Source organism: Salvelinus sp. IW2-2015, linkage group LG30 (assembly GCF_002910315.2).
Source record: "Salvelinus sp. IW2-2015 linkage group LG30, ASM291031v2, whole genome shotgun sequence".
Lineage (NCBI taxonomy): Eukaryota > Metazoa > Chordata > Actinopteri > Salmoniformes > Salmonidae > Salvelinus > Salvelinus sp. IW2-2015.
The window spans coordinates 6,946,029-6,962,424 of NC_036869.1; the positions used below are offsets into that span (position 1 = coordinate 6,946,029).

Here is a 16,396-nt window from a genome sequence, read left to right on the forward strand (position 1 = left end):
AATATATTTTGATTTGTTTAACACTTTTTTGGTTGCTGCATCACACCAGGTCGTGATTGGGAGTCCCATAGGGTGGTGCACAATTGGCCCAGCGTCGTCCGGGGTAAGCTGTCATTGTAAATAAGACTTTGTTCTTAACTGACTTGCCTAGTTAAATAAAGGTAAAATAAATGTGTTATTTCATAGTTTTAATGTCTTCACCATTATTCTACATTGTAGAATATAGTAAAACTATAGAAGAACCCTTGAATGAGTAGGTGTGTCCAAACTTTTGACTGGTACTGTACATTTTGTAGCAATGCTGTAATTCACATTTATAAATTCAAAGTCTATTCATGCCTATTAACAATAGTCATTAGACCTACTGTAAAAAGTCTCCCCACTAACTTGATGTGAAATGTAAAACCTGCAAAGTGTTGATCTAAATTCTAAAATCTGTTTGTTGAAGGGACCATAATGGAACTAAGCTCTGTTGCTAGCTCTGGTGCAAAAGTCTCTTTAATATGCTATGCATGGTTCCTGATAAATAGACAAATAAAAAGTAGCTTTCAGATTTTTCATCCACTTTCACAGCAAAATCTTTGTGTCTGGAATGTTAGCTGATACATCTCTGATATATTTCCGAATGAGGACCTTAATATTTACTCCTTTTATAGTAATACAGAATATATGATCTGCTGAATATGATGCCTCTTATTTATATTATGCTATGCTACTCCACCTTTATCAGGCGATTTAAGATTGACGCTTCGGGAGCGAATCAGCACCATGGACAGTACCTGCATCAATACGACGTCATGGACAACGCCCTGCACTACACAAACGCATCATTCTTGTAGTACAGTGTCACAAAACTGCCTTTTCATTGAAAATCAAAAGATTTGCCAGCTCACTCCTTAGTTAAATGCAGATTTCTACTAGCCTACAACATCCATCACTGATTTTCACAATTTTACCGCTCTCTTACGCCCGCATGGGCCAAATGAAGACGCACGTTTTCAGTGTAAACGCTACTGTACTAATTACTCATCTTTTGTTCCCCATTCATAAGCTGCTACAATATCATAACAGTACGCTTTCACTGTATACTCCCCTTTAACTGGTGACGGCCCCTTTAAGGGTTATGTAGAGAGAAGGGCTGATGTAGGACGACTCCTCTGTGTGCGCTGCCATCCTCATCATGGCCTCCAAACAACCGCCGCTGCAACCGAGAATGAGCACGAGCAGACGAGCTGTTGGCCCTTTCCTTCCCCGCGCGGAGACCAACAACGTCAAACCGAAACAGAGGCACCGGTAGAGGGGTGCGCGCCGGGGGATCAAGCCTCGGAGCTCATGCCACCCCGGTCTCCTCGATGTCTTCGTCAAAAGCCACTTACAGCCATTTGACAAAGAGGGATGCAAACCCGGGCGGCGGCAGCGCCGGCGGCAGAAACATGAACACGAATAGGGATTATTCTATCAATCTATCGGTGCAGCAAGTGCTGAGCCTCTGGGTGCAAGGCACGACGCTGCAACATTTCACAGGTAGGCTATGTAATGTATGTCACATTATTACTGTACAGTGTAAACACATGTCGTGCACTTGGCAGCGTTTCAACCGTTGTGTGTGGGATTTGGCTCGGTTCACCCAATTACCGGTGCTGTAGGCTACACACCGTTTTCTATTAATTTACTGTACTGTTGGATAGAATGGGGTGACATGGGCAGCTGTGCGCGTCCATTTGTAAAGGGAGAGTATACACGGTATGAAATACAACCGGGCACCGGTAACTGCCCCGAAGTGTTTCTTCTGTCGGTCTCCATATTGTAGCCTACCGGTACCTTACTTTTTAAGAGTCATTCGCCTCTCAATACCTTGGTGTCACTTGAATAACAACGGCCAATGTGTTACGGCAATTAAATTATAAACACAAATATAACTCAGTCATCGAATGAATAACAAGTATATTCTACCGGTTAATGCATCTTTATGCTGCGTGAATGCACTTGGCACTGTGAAATGTAGTGTTGTCATCTCTGTTGCAGCCACGCAGCCCTCTCCCTTTGTCCTGCGGTCGAGTAATCACAGGTAATTAGTGTCATCCTCTCCAACTCCCGGATAGGCTGTCTGGGGTGTTCTAGGGAGATATGGCACATCCATCCACGCCTTACATTTACAGTGTGTGTATGTGGTATGTGTGTGTGTAAAAGGAGGCCTAGATGCTGTATTGTAGACTACTGTGACTATTCTGCACAGCAGTGGGTAACTTCTAAATTACCGTAAGTATTTGTTGAGATGTAAACAGTCATGAGTGACAATGTCACAGAAGATGATTAAACACCTGACTAACCAGTCATTACAATTAGGACTCTCTCTCTTTTATTTTTCTGTCTGTCTGTCCGTCCATCTGTCTCTCTCTATCTTATCCCCCCTCTCTCAAAAGGCTTTTACAAGGTTTTATTTATTTACATAATGAGATATGATATCAGCATGCTAGTACATTGGTCATTGTACTTGTGGTATTCATTTTGAATGAGTGAAAATGCTAAAGTGGTAAGAGAATACAATAACCTAAGAATACAATAACCTAAGAATACAATAACCTAAGAATACAATAACCTAAGAATGAATTGGGCGGTGGAACAATTGCCATTACAATGTCATAATAACAAGATATTTCAAGACCTCTCTTGACTGGAATTCCTTTTTGCCTTGCAAAGAGGATGGACACACTGTATACGGGCATCATAGCTGGCATGTAGATGTTATGAGAGCAAGCCCAAGCGGACATCCTGGGCTGAGAAACATGAAGAAAAACAAGACATGGACATGACATGGCACCCTATTTGGGACACAACCATGATTAATCATGCTGACTCAGCAGGGAAGTGACTCACATGCACAAGTATTGCAGAAGTAAAGTTGCTGTGGTGGTGAGACAAGAGTAAACCAATGAGTGCCATCCAGTATCTGGCAGCAGGACTGCCATACGATCCTCAAAACCAGTCATGAAAAACAAGCTACAATTAAGTTAGATGCCCTAAGCAAGTTCAGTGTAGACTCACACAGTGGCCATAAACTCTACAAGTTATGACAGACAACTCCTTTATACTTTTACAGTGTCACTCACAGACTCCTCTGGCAGAGTACTTTAACAAATGGTATTTCCTGTGAACATCCATACCAGCAGTTTCACTTCTCATTTCCTTCTCTATTCTCAGTCAAGAGCAAAAACATGCCTCTGTTTTTCAGTTTAAAATCGACAGGATGATGTAATAAGAGTGCATGCACCCAGCAAAGAGGTTTGCCATTGTCTTTGTACTATGTGATTATTGATGTGCTCAGATGGATTACTGCTGATTAGTGGTGGCACCATCAGTCTTTTCATGCTTTCTTCTCTTGAATTGTTCACACTTCTGTCACGTGTTATTGCCATGTTATTCCATCCTATTAGCATCTCATTACATGTTATTACAGTACTCAATGACAACTTTCAGGTGTTTTTCACAGTACTGTATCCTTGCTGTTCTCTGTCATAGGGATCAATCTCTCAAAGCCTGACTAGGCTGTAGCAGTGACTATGACATTACTATCCAGAAGTATGGGCCATGGTCAAAAGAAGGACCCTGGTCAAAAGAAGCACCTTGGTCAAAACTAGTTCACTAARTATGGTGCCATTTGGGATACAACCAATGCCTGGCAGTGCCTTTGTAGGCTCTATGGGTCAAACGTTTGACCGCTTATCAGTGGAATGGGAACATAATGCTTTTCTCTTTCATGTTTTGTGTTAGCATGCGAGGCCAGCTGGCCCCCACTGTGTGTTGTGAAAGCTGCTGATGGAGGCCCCCAGGTTTGTGTTAGGGGATTAGCAGCATAACAAACATTAATAATACTACAGTCTTCTGACCGAGGGGTTGAGTTGAGGTTGGGGTTGCATGCCTGAAGATGACACAGCACCTGTATTACAATCCAGAGTACACACACACACACACACACACACACACACACACACACACACACACACACACACACACACACACACACACACAGTATAAGCGGTGCCATGCAGAGAATGGTGCCGCTGAGCTATCTATGTTCCAGTGGTGTGACAGAGCAGAGGTGTGTGGTGTGCCCCTATGCACCACAAATCCAGCCAGGCTTAGTGTTGGGCGGCAGCTGCTCAGCTAGCGCCATCCCGGGGCCTGTGTGGAATCCTAATGGAGTTGGCTGGCGGTGGCGTGCCTCTCTGGCCCAAGTCTGGCCCAAGTCTGGCCCTGCTTGCTCCTCTCTATCCATCCATCTCTCTCTCTCTCCTTCTGTCTCTCTCTTTCCATAACTCTATATTTCACTCTCTTTCTCTCTCTCTCTCTCTCTACCTTTCTATCTCTCTACATCACCCTCGTTTTCTTTACAGTATCTTGTCCCGCGCCTTTCTTCCTTGACTGGCGTGCCTCTCCAGTCTGGCCCCAATTCCTCCCTCTTTCGCTCTCTCTCGCTCTCTTGCTCTCTCACACAGACACTCTTTCCCTGTACCATCCATCCTCCTCTCTCTGCCACTCTYTGTCTCTCTCTCGATACATCCCTCTCCCTCTCTTTACAGTATCTCGTCCCAAGCCTGTCTTCCCCTGACATCTCACTCCGCTGCCAGATGGGAGGTGACCACAGATAGGGGCCTGTATTGTAACTCATCACAGCCACTGAGCTGACTGAGCTGGCTGTGTGTTCTGTTTAGACCATGCAGGCTAGGCAGCACAAAAGGCCTTGTGTCACCCCCCTATAATGTCTCTCTCTCTATGCCAAGCATGACAGCTGTTGGCCTGATCGATACAGGAGGAGGTAGGAGGTAGGCACTCAGTGGATTGTGGAACAAGGTTAAATGGATATGCTAAAGCGTTTCTACTGATTGATACATTACTTTGCAGAGGGGTTTAAATTCCCATCCCAACAGTAGGGTAGCAGATGTTGACATATTAGATGGCACATTCAGAACATTCAAATCATTGGCACATGTATTGCCAGAATGTGATAACATGTCCAAAATCAAATCAAAGCATTCTGAGCTTCCATTCACTCTCTCCCCTACCCCAAACATCCAGTCGAATCTCATATCCAACCCACTTTGCCTCAGTGTCAGTGGAGCCAATCTGGCCCCTCGCAAAGCCTGTCTCTCGGAGCCTGTGGCCCAGGAAACAAGGAATAGAGAGAGGGAGAGAATGTGAATAGGGCTCTCTGCAGGACCCTCTCTGGGACTTCATAAGACTGTGTTCCATCCTCCCCAACACATAACGGTCTCTATATTTGTGGAGGAGCTCTTTGTGAAATGGGATAATTAGACTGTATGTACCGTATGTGAACCAGTTTAATATCTCGTGACTAGTTCTGGGTGTCCAAGAGATGTGTCAGTTTGGGGTTTTCATTGGGGTAATGTTGAGTCGTACAGTAGTCCACCTGACGGGAGCAACAGAGCAGGTACATGCTCAGTATCCAAACATTTCTCAAAATTTGAAATAACATTGAATTGAAATGCTTATTTAAGTGCTTTTAAATCCTTAACTGAATGGATTTAATACCCTTCATAAACCTTCCAAATGGGTACCTGGATTTGAGATGTTACCGCTTTAATCTTTAACAGCAGACGATGTCTGTGTAGGGTGTCATTTGGAATGCAGCCTGTTTTGTTGCATAGTGTTTATTACGGTGCTCGGCTGCCTTCCTGATGGGCCCAGGCACACGGTGCCTGTAGATTGAAATCGGATATGTGCTGCTGCTGCTTCTCTCTCTCTCGCTCTCTCAGATATCATCCTGTACCTGTGTTTTCAAACAAAACAGTTTTCTGTGGGTGTTTTTTTAGAGATATGTCTAAAATCACATGCTTGGTTCTGTCTTTAGAGCAAAGGCCATGTTCTCCGACACCTCGCAGGGGTTGTTACTTCAAATGTGTCTATTCTAACCAGATGTTTTCCATTCAGAGACCTGTGTGTACAGTACCATTTCCACTTTAAAATGTCAGACTTGATTTGCCCTAACAAAAAATGTAAATTGACCTAATGAGTCCCACTGTAACTCTGGTTATACCATTGGATTTGTCTGTTTCTTCTGCATCCGTAGATACCAACCAGTATTCTGTGTGATTAACGGGGGCTGAGCTAGAGCGGTGTTTGTGAGACACTCCCTAAGGGGGCTGGGGCTTTTATACAAATTAATAAAATTTGTGCTACAAATTAATAAAAAGATATCTATGAAAAGCTGAGAAACTCAGAAACATGCTAATTTTACTCTAGGACGTTTACAAGCCACACAAGAGTCGTTAGAAGATAAGGGGTTCTTCTACATCGAAGATCATAGGAAATCCCAGTACATAGTGTCTATAATACTGTAATAAGTTCACATAGTTGCTGTCACAAACTCCAAACTCCACACAGTTGTCACTGACTAGTTGGATATTCATTTCCCAGTGAGCAAATCATTTCTGTACTTATAGCATGTACTTATAGCAACAGTTTTTGCTTTGGCGGACATAGTTTTTTTGATTGACCTTTATCAATAAAACTCATAAATGCAACTGTTTATGTCAAATAGTTTTCTGTTCTACTTGTAGCCCTGGTTGTCCTGAAAATAAAATGGTGAAACACTTCACTGTGAGGCTAAATATAAGGGCTGGACATGCAGATAAATGAAAGTCAGATAAAAGAAAAGCCGATTTTTGCTGTGGTCTTGGGATTGATAGGGTTAATTACAATCTACATAATAATTCCCATTTCCTGTTGCTGCTGGATTATTTTCCTGCTGTAACAAACTGGCTCAAATGAAGATCCTACACTTGTATGTCAACATTTCTGAGGTTGTTGGTATGCCTACAGAGCTGTCTAACTAACCACTCTATTCGATGCGTGTTGTTTCCCTGTGTATAACCACTCGACTGCATGTGTTCTTTCCTACCCTCTTCTCAGAGATGTGGTACTGGGTGTTCCTGTGGTGTCTKTTCTCCTCKCTSTTSGTCCACGGGGCRATGGGCCTGCTCATGTTRGTCATGYTGCAGCGCCACAAGAGGGGTCGCCTCATCACCCTGGTCCTGGTCAGCGTGGGCTTCCTGGCCTCCTTGGCCGGTGGGGTCATCACCAGTGAGTCACCTCCCACTTTGTGTGTGTGTGTGTGTGTGTGTGGGGGGGGTGGGGGGGGGGGGGGGGTGTATTGTTTGTCACAACAGCACCTCTCTCTTAAACTTTCTTATCCCTCTTGCCATTATTCCCTGTTCCTACCTCCTTTTGTCCTGTCTGTCTGTCTGTCTGTCTGTCTGTCTGTCTGTCTGTCTGTCTGTCTGTCTGTCTGTCTGTCTGTCTCTCCGTCTGTCTGACTCTCTCTATCCCATTGTCCTCTGTACACATGCTCAACATTTTTACCCCAAATATCATCCTCCCTCCTCTGATATATCATCTTCCAGTCCAGTAGCTAAGTATATCAGAGAGTGGTACATAGTACTGTATCTTTCTGTGGAAATAGACCTGTCTTTTTTTATGTCCCAAATGGCACCTTGTACCCTACATAGTGCACCCATAGGGCTCTGGTCAAAGCAGTGCACTGTATAGGTAATAGGGTGCCATTTGGGATGCAGCCTGTGAGTCTGTGAGCTACAGTACGTAGGGTATGACACGGCAGGAGCTCCTGAGGACAGGGCTGGGTGAATCACACTCAATCATAGAGAGGCAAGCCAAGCCAAAAATAGACAGACCACTTTATTATTAATGTGGAAGCTCGCCGAGAGAGAGAGCAGACTATTGCCTGTGCATTGCCCCGTGTGTACGCTGAAACAGCTAAGAGCTAGCACCGTCTAGCAGCAGCCAGCCAGTAACACTCTGTCAAGAGGGAGGGAAGGTGAGGTTATTCACTGGTCGACTGGCAAAAGTCAGATGTCAACAACTTTGAGCCAGTTTATAGGTTATCGCTCCCTTGTCTTTTCTTTACCATGTTGACTTAAATTAAGATTTGTATCTTGGCTTTGAGATAAGAATTTTTAAAAGTTRCACTCTGACAGTTGTACTTTTGAGACCTTCTTCAATACAGGCGGTTGGCGTATTGTGAGAGAAGCATGACTAACTTGTAGGGAGAGAGAGAGTGATCCATCCCAAATGGCACCCTAATCCCTACAGTACATAGTGCACTAGTGCTCTATGAAGGGAATAGGGTGCCATTTGGGATGCATCCAGAGTGGCAAGTAAACACAGTATGTGGTCAGGCACTCAATCACACGTATTAATGCGACCAGCTTTAAAAGGGACATCTTTTAACGGTATTACCGCTGCCCATGCAGGAGGTTCTACGGAGACAACTTTAGATTCCAGTAGCGAGCTATGACGATACGAGGGAAGGATGAGGAGAGATCATACACTGAGTGCACAATACATTAGGAACACCTTCCTAATATTGAGTTGAACCCCCTTTTGCCCTCAGAACAGCCTCAATTCGTTGGGGCATGGACTCTACAAGGTGTTGAAAGCGTTCCACAGGAATGCTGGCCCATGTTGGCTGGATGTCCTTTGGGGTGGTTGATCATTCTTGATACACAYGGGAAATTGTTGAGCGTAAAAAAMCCAGCAGCGTTGCTGTTCTTGACACACTCAGACCGGTGCGCCTGGCACCTACTATCATACCCCGTTTAAGCACTCAAATCTTTTGTCTTGCCAATTCACCCTCTGAATGGTACACATACCTTATGATTAACGAGACGTGGTGTGATCATAACAACATACAGGAACTCAAGTCCTTCTGTTCACCTGACTTAGAATTCCTCACAATCAAATGTCGACCGCATTATCTACCAAGAGAATTCTCTTCGATTATAATCACAGCCGCATATATTCCCCCCAAGCAGACACATCGATGGCCCTGAACAAACTTTATTTGACTCTATGTAAACTGGAAACCACATATCCTGAGGCTGCATTCATTGTAGCTGGGGATTTTAACAAGGCTAATCTGAAAACAAGACTCCCTAAATTCTACTTCCGCGACGCATATAAGGCCCTCCCCCGCCCTCCTTTCGTAAAAGCTGACCACAACTCCATTTTGTTGCTTCCAGCCTATAGACAGAAACTAAAACAGGAAGCTCCCGCTCTCAGGTCTGTTCAACGCTGGTCCGACCAATCTGATTCCACGCTTCAAGATTGCTTCGGTCACGTGGATTGGGATATGTTCCGCATTGYGTCAAACAACAACATTGACGAATACGCTGATTTGGTGAGCGAGTTCATTAGCAAGTGCATTGGCGATGTCGTACCCACAACAACTATTAAAACATTCCCCAACCAGAAACAATGGATTGATGGCAGCATTCGGGCGAAACTGAAAGCGCGAACCACTGCTTTTAACCAGGGCAAGGTGACCGGAAACATGACCGAATACAAACAGTGTAGCTATTCCCTCCGCAAGGCAATCAAACAAGCTAAGCGTCAGTATAGAGACAAAGTAGAGTCGCAATTCAACGGCTCAGACACGAGAGGTATGTTGCAGGGTCTACAGTCAATCATGGACTACAAAAAGAAAACAAGCCCCGTCGCGGACCAGGATGTCTTGCTCCCAGACAGACTAAACAACTTCTTTGCTCGCTTTGAGGACAATACAGTGCCACTGACACGGCCCGCTACCAAAACCTGCGGATTCTCCTTCACTGCAGCTGACGTGAGTAAATAATTTAAACGTGTTAACCCTCGCAAGGCTGCAGGCCCAGACGGCATCCCCAGCCGCGTCCTCAGAGCATGCGCAGACCAGCTGGCTGGTGTGTTTACGRACATATTCAATGAATCCTTATCCCAGTCTGCTGTTCCCACATGCTTCAAGAGGGCCACCATTGTTCCTGTTCCCAAGAAAGCBAAGGTAACTGAGCTAAACGACTACCGCCCCGTAGCACTCACTTCCGTAATCATGAAGTGCTTTGAGAGACTAGTCAAGGACCATATCACCTCCACCCTACCGGACACCMTAGACCCACTCCAATTTGCATACCGCCCCAATAGGTCCACAGACGACGCAATCGCAACCACACTGCACACTGCCTTAATCCATCTGGACAAGAGGAATACCTATGTGAGAATGCTGTTCATCGACTACAGCTCAGCATTTAACACCATAGTACCCTCCAAACTCGTCATCAAGCTCGAGACCCTGGGTCTCGACCCCGCCCTGTGCAACTGGGTACTGGACTTYCTGAYGRGCCACCCCCAGGTGGTGAGGGTAGGTAACAACATCTCCACCCCGCTGATCCTCAACACTGGGGCCCCACAAGGGTGCGTTCTGAGCCCTCTCCTGTACTCCCTGTTCACCYACGACTGCGTGGCCATGCACGCCTCCAACTCAATCATCAAGTTTGCAGACGACACTACAGTGGTAGGCTTGATTACCAACAACGACGAGACGGCCTACAGGGAGGAGGTGAGGGCCCTCGGAGTGTGGTGTCAGGAAAATAACCTCACACTCAACGTCAACAAAACAAAGGAGATGATCGTGGACTTCAGGAWACAGCAGAGGGAGCATCACCCTGTCCACATCGACGGGACAGTAGTGGAGAGGGTAGAAAGATTTAAGTTCCTCGGCGTACACATCACGGACAAACTGAATTGGTCCACCCACACAGACAGCGTGGTGAAGAAGGCGCAGCAGCTAACACGTAAAAAATGTATCACTAGCCACTTTAAACAATGCCACTTAATATAATGTTTACATACCCTAYATTACTCATCTCATATGTATATACTGTACTCGATACCATCTACTGCATCTTGCCTATGCCGTTCTGTACCATCACTCATTCATATATCTTTATGTACATATTCTTCATCGCTTTACACTTGTGTGTATAAGGTAGCTGTTGTGCAATTGTTAGGTTAGATTACTCGTTGGTTATTACTGCATTGTCGTAACTAGAAGCACAAGCATTTCACTACACTCGCATTAACATCTGCTAACCATGTGTATGTGACAAATAAAATTTGATTTGATTTGATACACAATCCATGTCTCAAATGTCTCAAGGCTTAAAAATCCTTCTTTAACCTGTCTCCTCCCCTTTATCTACACTGATTGAAGTGGATTTAACAAGTGACATCAATAAGGGATCATAGCTTTCACCTGGATTCACCTGGTCAGTCTATTTCATGGAAAGAGCTTTTTTGAGTGTATTCTTATTGGTACTAAAATGCTATTGAACAGTCTGTGCCACAGTTGACAAGCCTTGACTGGCTGCCGGTATGTGTCTGCAGGCCCATTGTATGCCATATTTATAGTCATATCAATGTCATATAATTTATATGTGTGTGTCTCTTTCCAGGTGCGGCCGTGGCAGGGGTGTATCGTGTGGCAGGGAAGGACATGGCCCCCCTCCAGGCCCTGGTGTTTGGAGTGGGCCAGACCACACTGTCTGTAGTCATCTCCTTCTCACGTATACTGGCCACTCTCTGAAGAGATGACTCTGCTACACGGACAGACTCACTGACGAACAGACACACAAGAGAGGAGAGAGGAAAGCGGAAGGAAGGGACATGTCCGATAGACCGGGGTTCACATCCCACCAGTTACACAAGCAGTGACGGACAGCAACAGAGCCAATGGGTGGCAGTTAACTGCATGTAGTATTTGAAGGAAAACAAACATAGTCAAATAGAAGAAGAGAAGAAGATGGTGTCCTAGTCCTAGACGTCTAGACATTTGGGGATGGATGAATGTGGAAGASTGCCCCCTAGTGTCTCTGTTCAGCCACTGCTACATTCGCTAGAGCTCCCTTTGCTACAAGGGACCTCTCAAAACACACTTCCTTGGGCTCTYCACCAGTTGGCGATGTCCGCAGACTCTGTCAACTGTCAAGCCAGTGAAACCACATCCTGGACTGAAAGCTCGTTTGAGGTTCTATGTGCCGATGTCCTCKGGGACTTAACTTCAGTGTTGTAAAGGGGAATGCTTTCATGGCCATCTCTAYAGACTGTTGAAGTATTTCTGTTCCATTTGTGGGGGGGACTCCTAATTTTTTTACAGTAAAGACAAACCACAGCAACCTGTAATTAATTGAACAATTCAAGCCTACGGTCCTTGAAGTGCCACGGTACGTTGATGAGATGGCCAGAACAAAATTGGACCTGTGAAGACMCACCATCATTCTGACATGCCTGAGAGGTTGGAAACCCAATGATGATGGTCAACCAAACTACCATTCAGTGTTAAAAAAATCTACCATCCACAAACAACTGGATCTTCTGTCCTTGAAAAATGATATCCTAATWACCATTCCTTCTTGTAAAGTCTTTTAACTACCACAGCAGGGTTTTTGTTTGCAACACTCCATAATGCTTAACCTTTGCACTTTCTAAATGTTGGTGATCCACCTCCTTTACCTAAGAGGTGTCTAAAAAGAGGAGGTTGTTGAGGTTCCGTTGGTTCAAGGTTACTATGGAGATAACCACTACCCTTGTGACGGGCTCTGCACAGTCTACGCAAACGGAGCTGACGTAGGTCCATCATTTGCGTTGACAGTGTAGAGCCCTTTAGATGTTTGTCACGTCTAGACCAGTCCAGGTTGTCCAACGTACTCTGAGGAAATTGCAACTCTGACCATGAACCTTGGCTGGAGAGGGTCAGAGTTGCTACTTGGTTCTTACAGGGTTTTATGGAGGTAAACTAATGTATTAACTGAAGTAAAAATGAAGAATTGTCCTAGTAGTAGCAGCTGTATTGCTTCTTGAGGAATATCTCTGAGTATCTCTTGGAAGTTTTACTGTCTGTGTTGTGGTGCAGATTTACTGTTAAGGTTTAGCGGTTGGAATCCAGCTGCTACTTGGCTGTTGTGATAACAATGTTGTATTGACTCCTATAAATCCCACTCCATAGAGAGCCATTCCTGGAGAAGGTCAGAGACTTAGTGTGCATCCCAAATGGTACCCTTTCCCTATAGGGTGTCATTTGGGAAGCATCCTCTACTGCTGCTGAAACAGCCATTTTCTATGGCTCCCTGCCTTCTTCCCTGTTAGTTCTTGCTAATCGTGTGTGTATTGTTTGTGTTTTAACTAAGTTAGACTTTGCATATTGCACTGACAACGGCCTGCCTTTATTTCGCACAGTTTGTTTTATGATATTGGTCCCAGTGGGTGACCCATAGATCCATATAGGATTTTATACAGTTTGTCCCATCACCAGTACACACAGCGGGTCCCAAAAAGCAGGTTTTCRTCCAAAATGGCACCTTATGCCCTTCATAGTGCACCCTTTTTTGACCGTAGCCATATGGGTTTGAGAAGCACTGCTGTGGTTTTGGAGGTGCTTTTGGGACTGCAGAGCAATGTTTTTTTTGTGGGGCCCTATGGGACTAACCATGATGAATGTGTTTGTGTCTGTCCTGTCCACCCTCTGGAACAGTTCACGTTTATTAACCAACTATAGGACAGGTCTTACTGCATCCCAAATGGCACTCTGTTCCCTACAAAGTGCACTATTTTTGACCAGAGCCCTATGGGGGAATTTGGGACGCACACATTCACTCCTGGAATTGAAGTGTTGCAAGGCCCACTGGTTTGTACCTTACAATGTCATTCATTTTTAATCAATAGCTGACGATATCCCATCTCTCAGTCACTTTCATTTGTCAGTAAATGACCGTGGACCAATAAAACAAGGCCCTCTGCTGCACCCTAAACTAGGTGTGAATACCACACCAGGCCCTCTCTGGAAACAAAGGGTTTGTTTTTATGCCAAAGGACTTCATTCTCACATGTTAGCTTTATTTGTTAAGGGTTCCTTACTTTTTGATTGTTGTTATTATTGCTGAGAAAGTATGAATCGCTTTAATTTCTGAACCATTATTTTGCACAATGTCATGAGCTGAGCTAAACGGATTTTACATCCCCAAACCCACAAAAAGTTAACAATGTTTGCTTCATTTTGGCTTAGTATGAAATTCTAGTGTGTGACCTAATTGAGTGATCTAAGAGTGTTTACCAATGAAAGTGATTGCTGTGTTTTTTCCTTAGTTATGTAATTGACACCACTCACCTTCAATACCCAGTCAGCGCACCAGAGGGAGCCAGTACGCTGAGTATTGAATAAGTAGCAGCCAGTGTCAGTGGTGGATTTGGATTGATACAGTAATGWTCGTGGATGTTGTATAGAAGAAAATATGCCTGTGGCAGTTTTTTGATATTGTCAATTTGTATTTGAATTTGTATTTGATTCTAAAATGAATTCCYGAGGCTTCCAGATGGTCTGAAAACGCCTGTGTTTGATAATTTGCCCAATCTAATATGACTATCCCATACTATCTCTCTCAGAACTCTCTGATTAAAGAAAATACTTGGAAAAAACAAACTATAATCAGCAAATACTGTTAATGATCAAATTCCCCAGATCAACTGAATTCATATTGTATTAGTAAGTTATTACACTCATTTTAATATTTTTGGCTTGAGTTCAGAGACCAAATGTGAGGTATTTCTGATGGCTCTACAATGCTGTTATAGCGATATTATCTAGATATTTCTGTTTGTGAATGAAACTGTGTTTGAGAGTTGGATATGGTGCATAGGACTTGTGACAAGAGTGTTGTTGATGTTGTACTGTATGTCTGTGTGGTTGTATATGTGAGTGTTATAACATGTATTAACTTGTTTTTTTTCAGAAGGGCCCTGCAATACAATTGTCATTGCAGCATCTGAAATGCTTTATCGAGTTGAGCAAAAAGGGTAAGGACCTTGTCATAGGTGTAACACTGACTGACCCAGTATGTTCAGAAATGTAGTCTTACTGAGCAATGTCTTAATTAACAAATTAAGTTTTTAAAATCTAAAACAAAAATGTGATCTACAAGGTGTTCACAACTACTTTTCTGCCAACAAACCTCCAAGCACTATTCTTGTTGAGAGACAAAGAAGCATAGCTTTTGTTGTTCAGATCAGTGCACCATGATGCATCGGCTATTAAGGTAAATAGAATACAAAGTTTTCATCAGAGGGATGTGTACCATGACATGTACTGGAAACATACATAGACATCATGATTGCGCCATGGACAGTATTTTGATACCCATAACATGTATTTGTCTATACAGTCTATTACCACATTTCAGAACGTCAATGTGTGTGCCATGAATTCAAATGTTTGGAATTTTATGACGATGAGTAAGAATTGGGTTGTCTGTTTTTGGTTCTATCCCTGTGTGATTGTCTTAAATGTGGACGGGTAATCCTCGGTTTACACTGCAATAACTAAAAGGGACATTCTGCAACGGGTGATCCCTATAGTTTTAAATACCACCAACCGCCATCTGACCGTACGAAGCCCTGTCCTAGAATCCGCTGTGTTTCTCATGAGTTTATAGCCAATGCCACCCCCTCAGTTCTCTCCAGTGTTGTACAAAATGCCACTTACTTTCCACTGACAAGTCTGCCCCTCAGCAATTGCATGCGCAATACAACTCGGATAATGTGTGTGAATGGATTCGGACAATCCATTATAGACAATGGTGTGCAAAACAAGTGACACATGTAGATAATGTATAATATGTTCTTTTTTAATTTTGTACCAGCGAACCGCTGATGTTTATAACTTGCCTATTTATGTACAAATGTTCTCCTGTACATACTGAGCAGTCAGTTGAAATAAAATGTTTTACAGTAAAAAATACTGTTTGCTAACATTGTCACTTGTTCCTAAATGTATTAAATAGATTTCTTCATATAGTAAAGTATGTTCAGCTGCAGGATATTGTAAAAAATACCATTAGTATTAGTAGAAGTATTATTGGGACTGTGATGCTGAAGCTCTGCCTTTCCTGGCAATCTACCGTTCTGCAGTATACCATCTGTACAGTCCTTAATGTTTTCTCTCCCTTCCTCTACCACATCACCCCTCTGTTAAACTTTCCTATCTTTTCCTCTTGCCATTATTCTCTGTTCCTACCTCCTTTTGTCCTATCTATCCGTCCCTCCCTCCCTCCTGTCAAAATGAACACTACCTACAGTCTGACCATGCTGAAGCCGTACCAGGCTGGCACACCCCACCCACAGATCCACGCACATCCTCAACACAAATCCCCATTGTGTTTCCATATGACTCTGCCATTGTTTACTGGGCTCAGGCCTGTCATCTCCCATTCATGTCTGGTCTCCTGGCATTGCCYGCAAGAGTCTGCCCAGGGGGATGTGCTGGATGTGGAATCGATGCCAGGGAGAGATCATGAGAGGAGGGAGCGGCCATTTACTGGGGCTGGCGCTGCCAAATGCCGCTGCTTGGGTAGCGCCAGGCCGAGTGACCGGCCGCTTCCTCCTCTGATGATCTAGAAAGGGGTCCAACATCCAGCTTTAGGTGGAACAGGAGAACACTGGAGATGGAGCCTGGAGCCTAGGGTATTTATAGACAAAGCAGTTAAATAATACGTGCTCTAAA

At 44.1% G+C, this 16,396-nt stretch overlaps 1 protein-coding gene across 1 annotated transcript; it reads left to right on the top strand.

The window, feature by feature from the left end:
- The first annotated feature begins 1,136 nt into the window (after positions 1–1,136).
- Positions 1,137–15,634, top strand: LOC111955144 (transmembrane protein 170B). Its single transcript, XM_023975244.2, has 3 exons — positions 1,137–1,524; positions 6,931–7,101; positions 11,301–15,634. The coding sequence occupies exons 1-3, from the start codon at positions 1,353–1,355 to the stop codon at positions 11,429–11,431; spliced, it is 474 nt and encodes a 157-aa protein (XP_023831012.1). The 5' UTR covers positions 1,137–1,352; the 3' UTR covers positions 11,432–15,634.
- Positions 15,635–16,396: the final 762 nt, after the last annotated feature.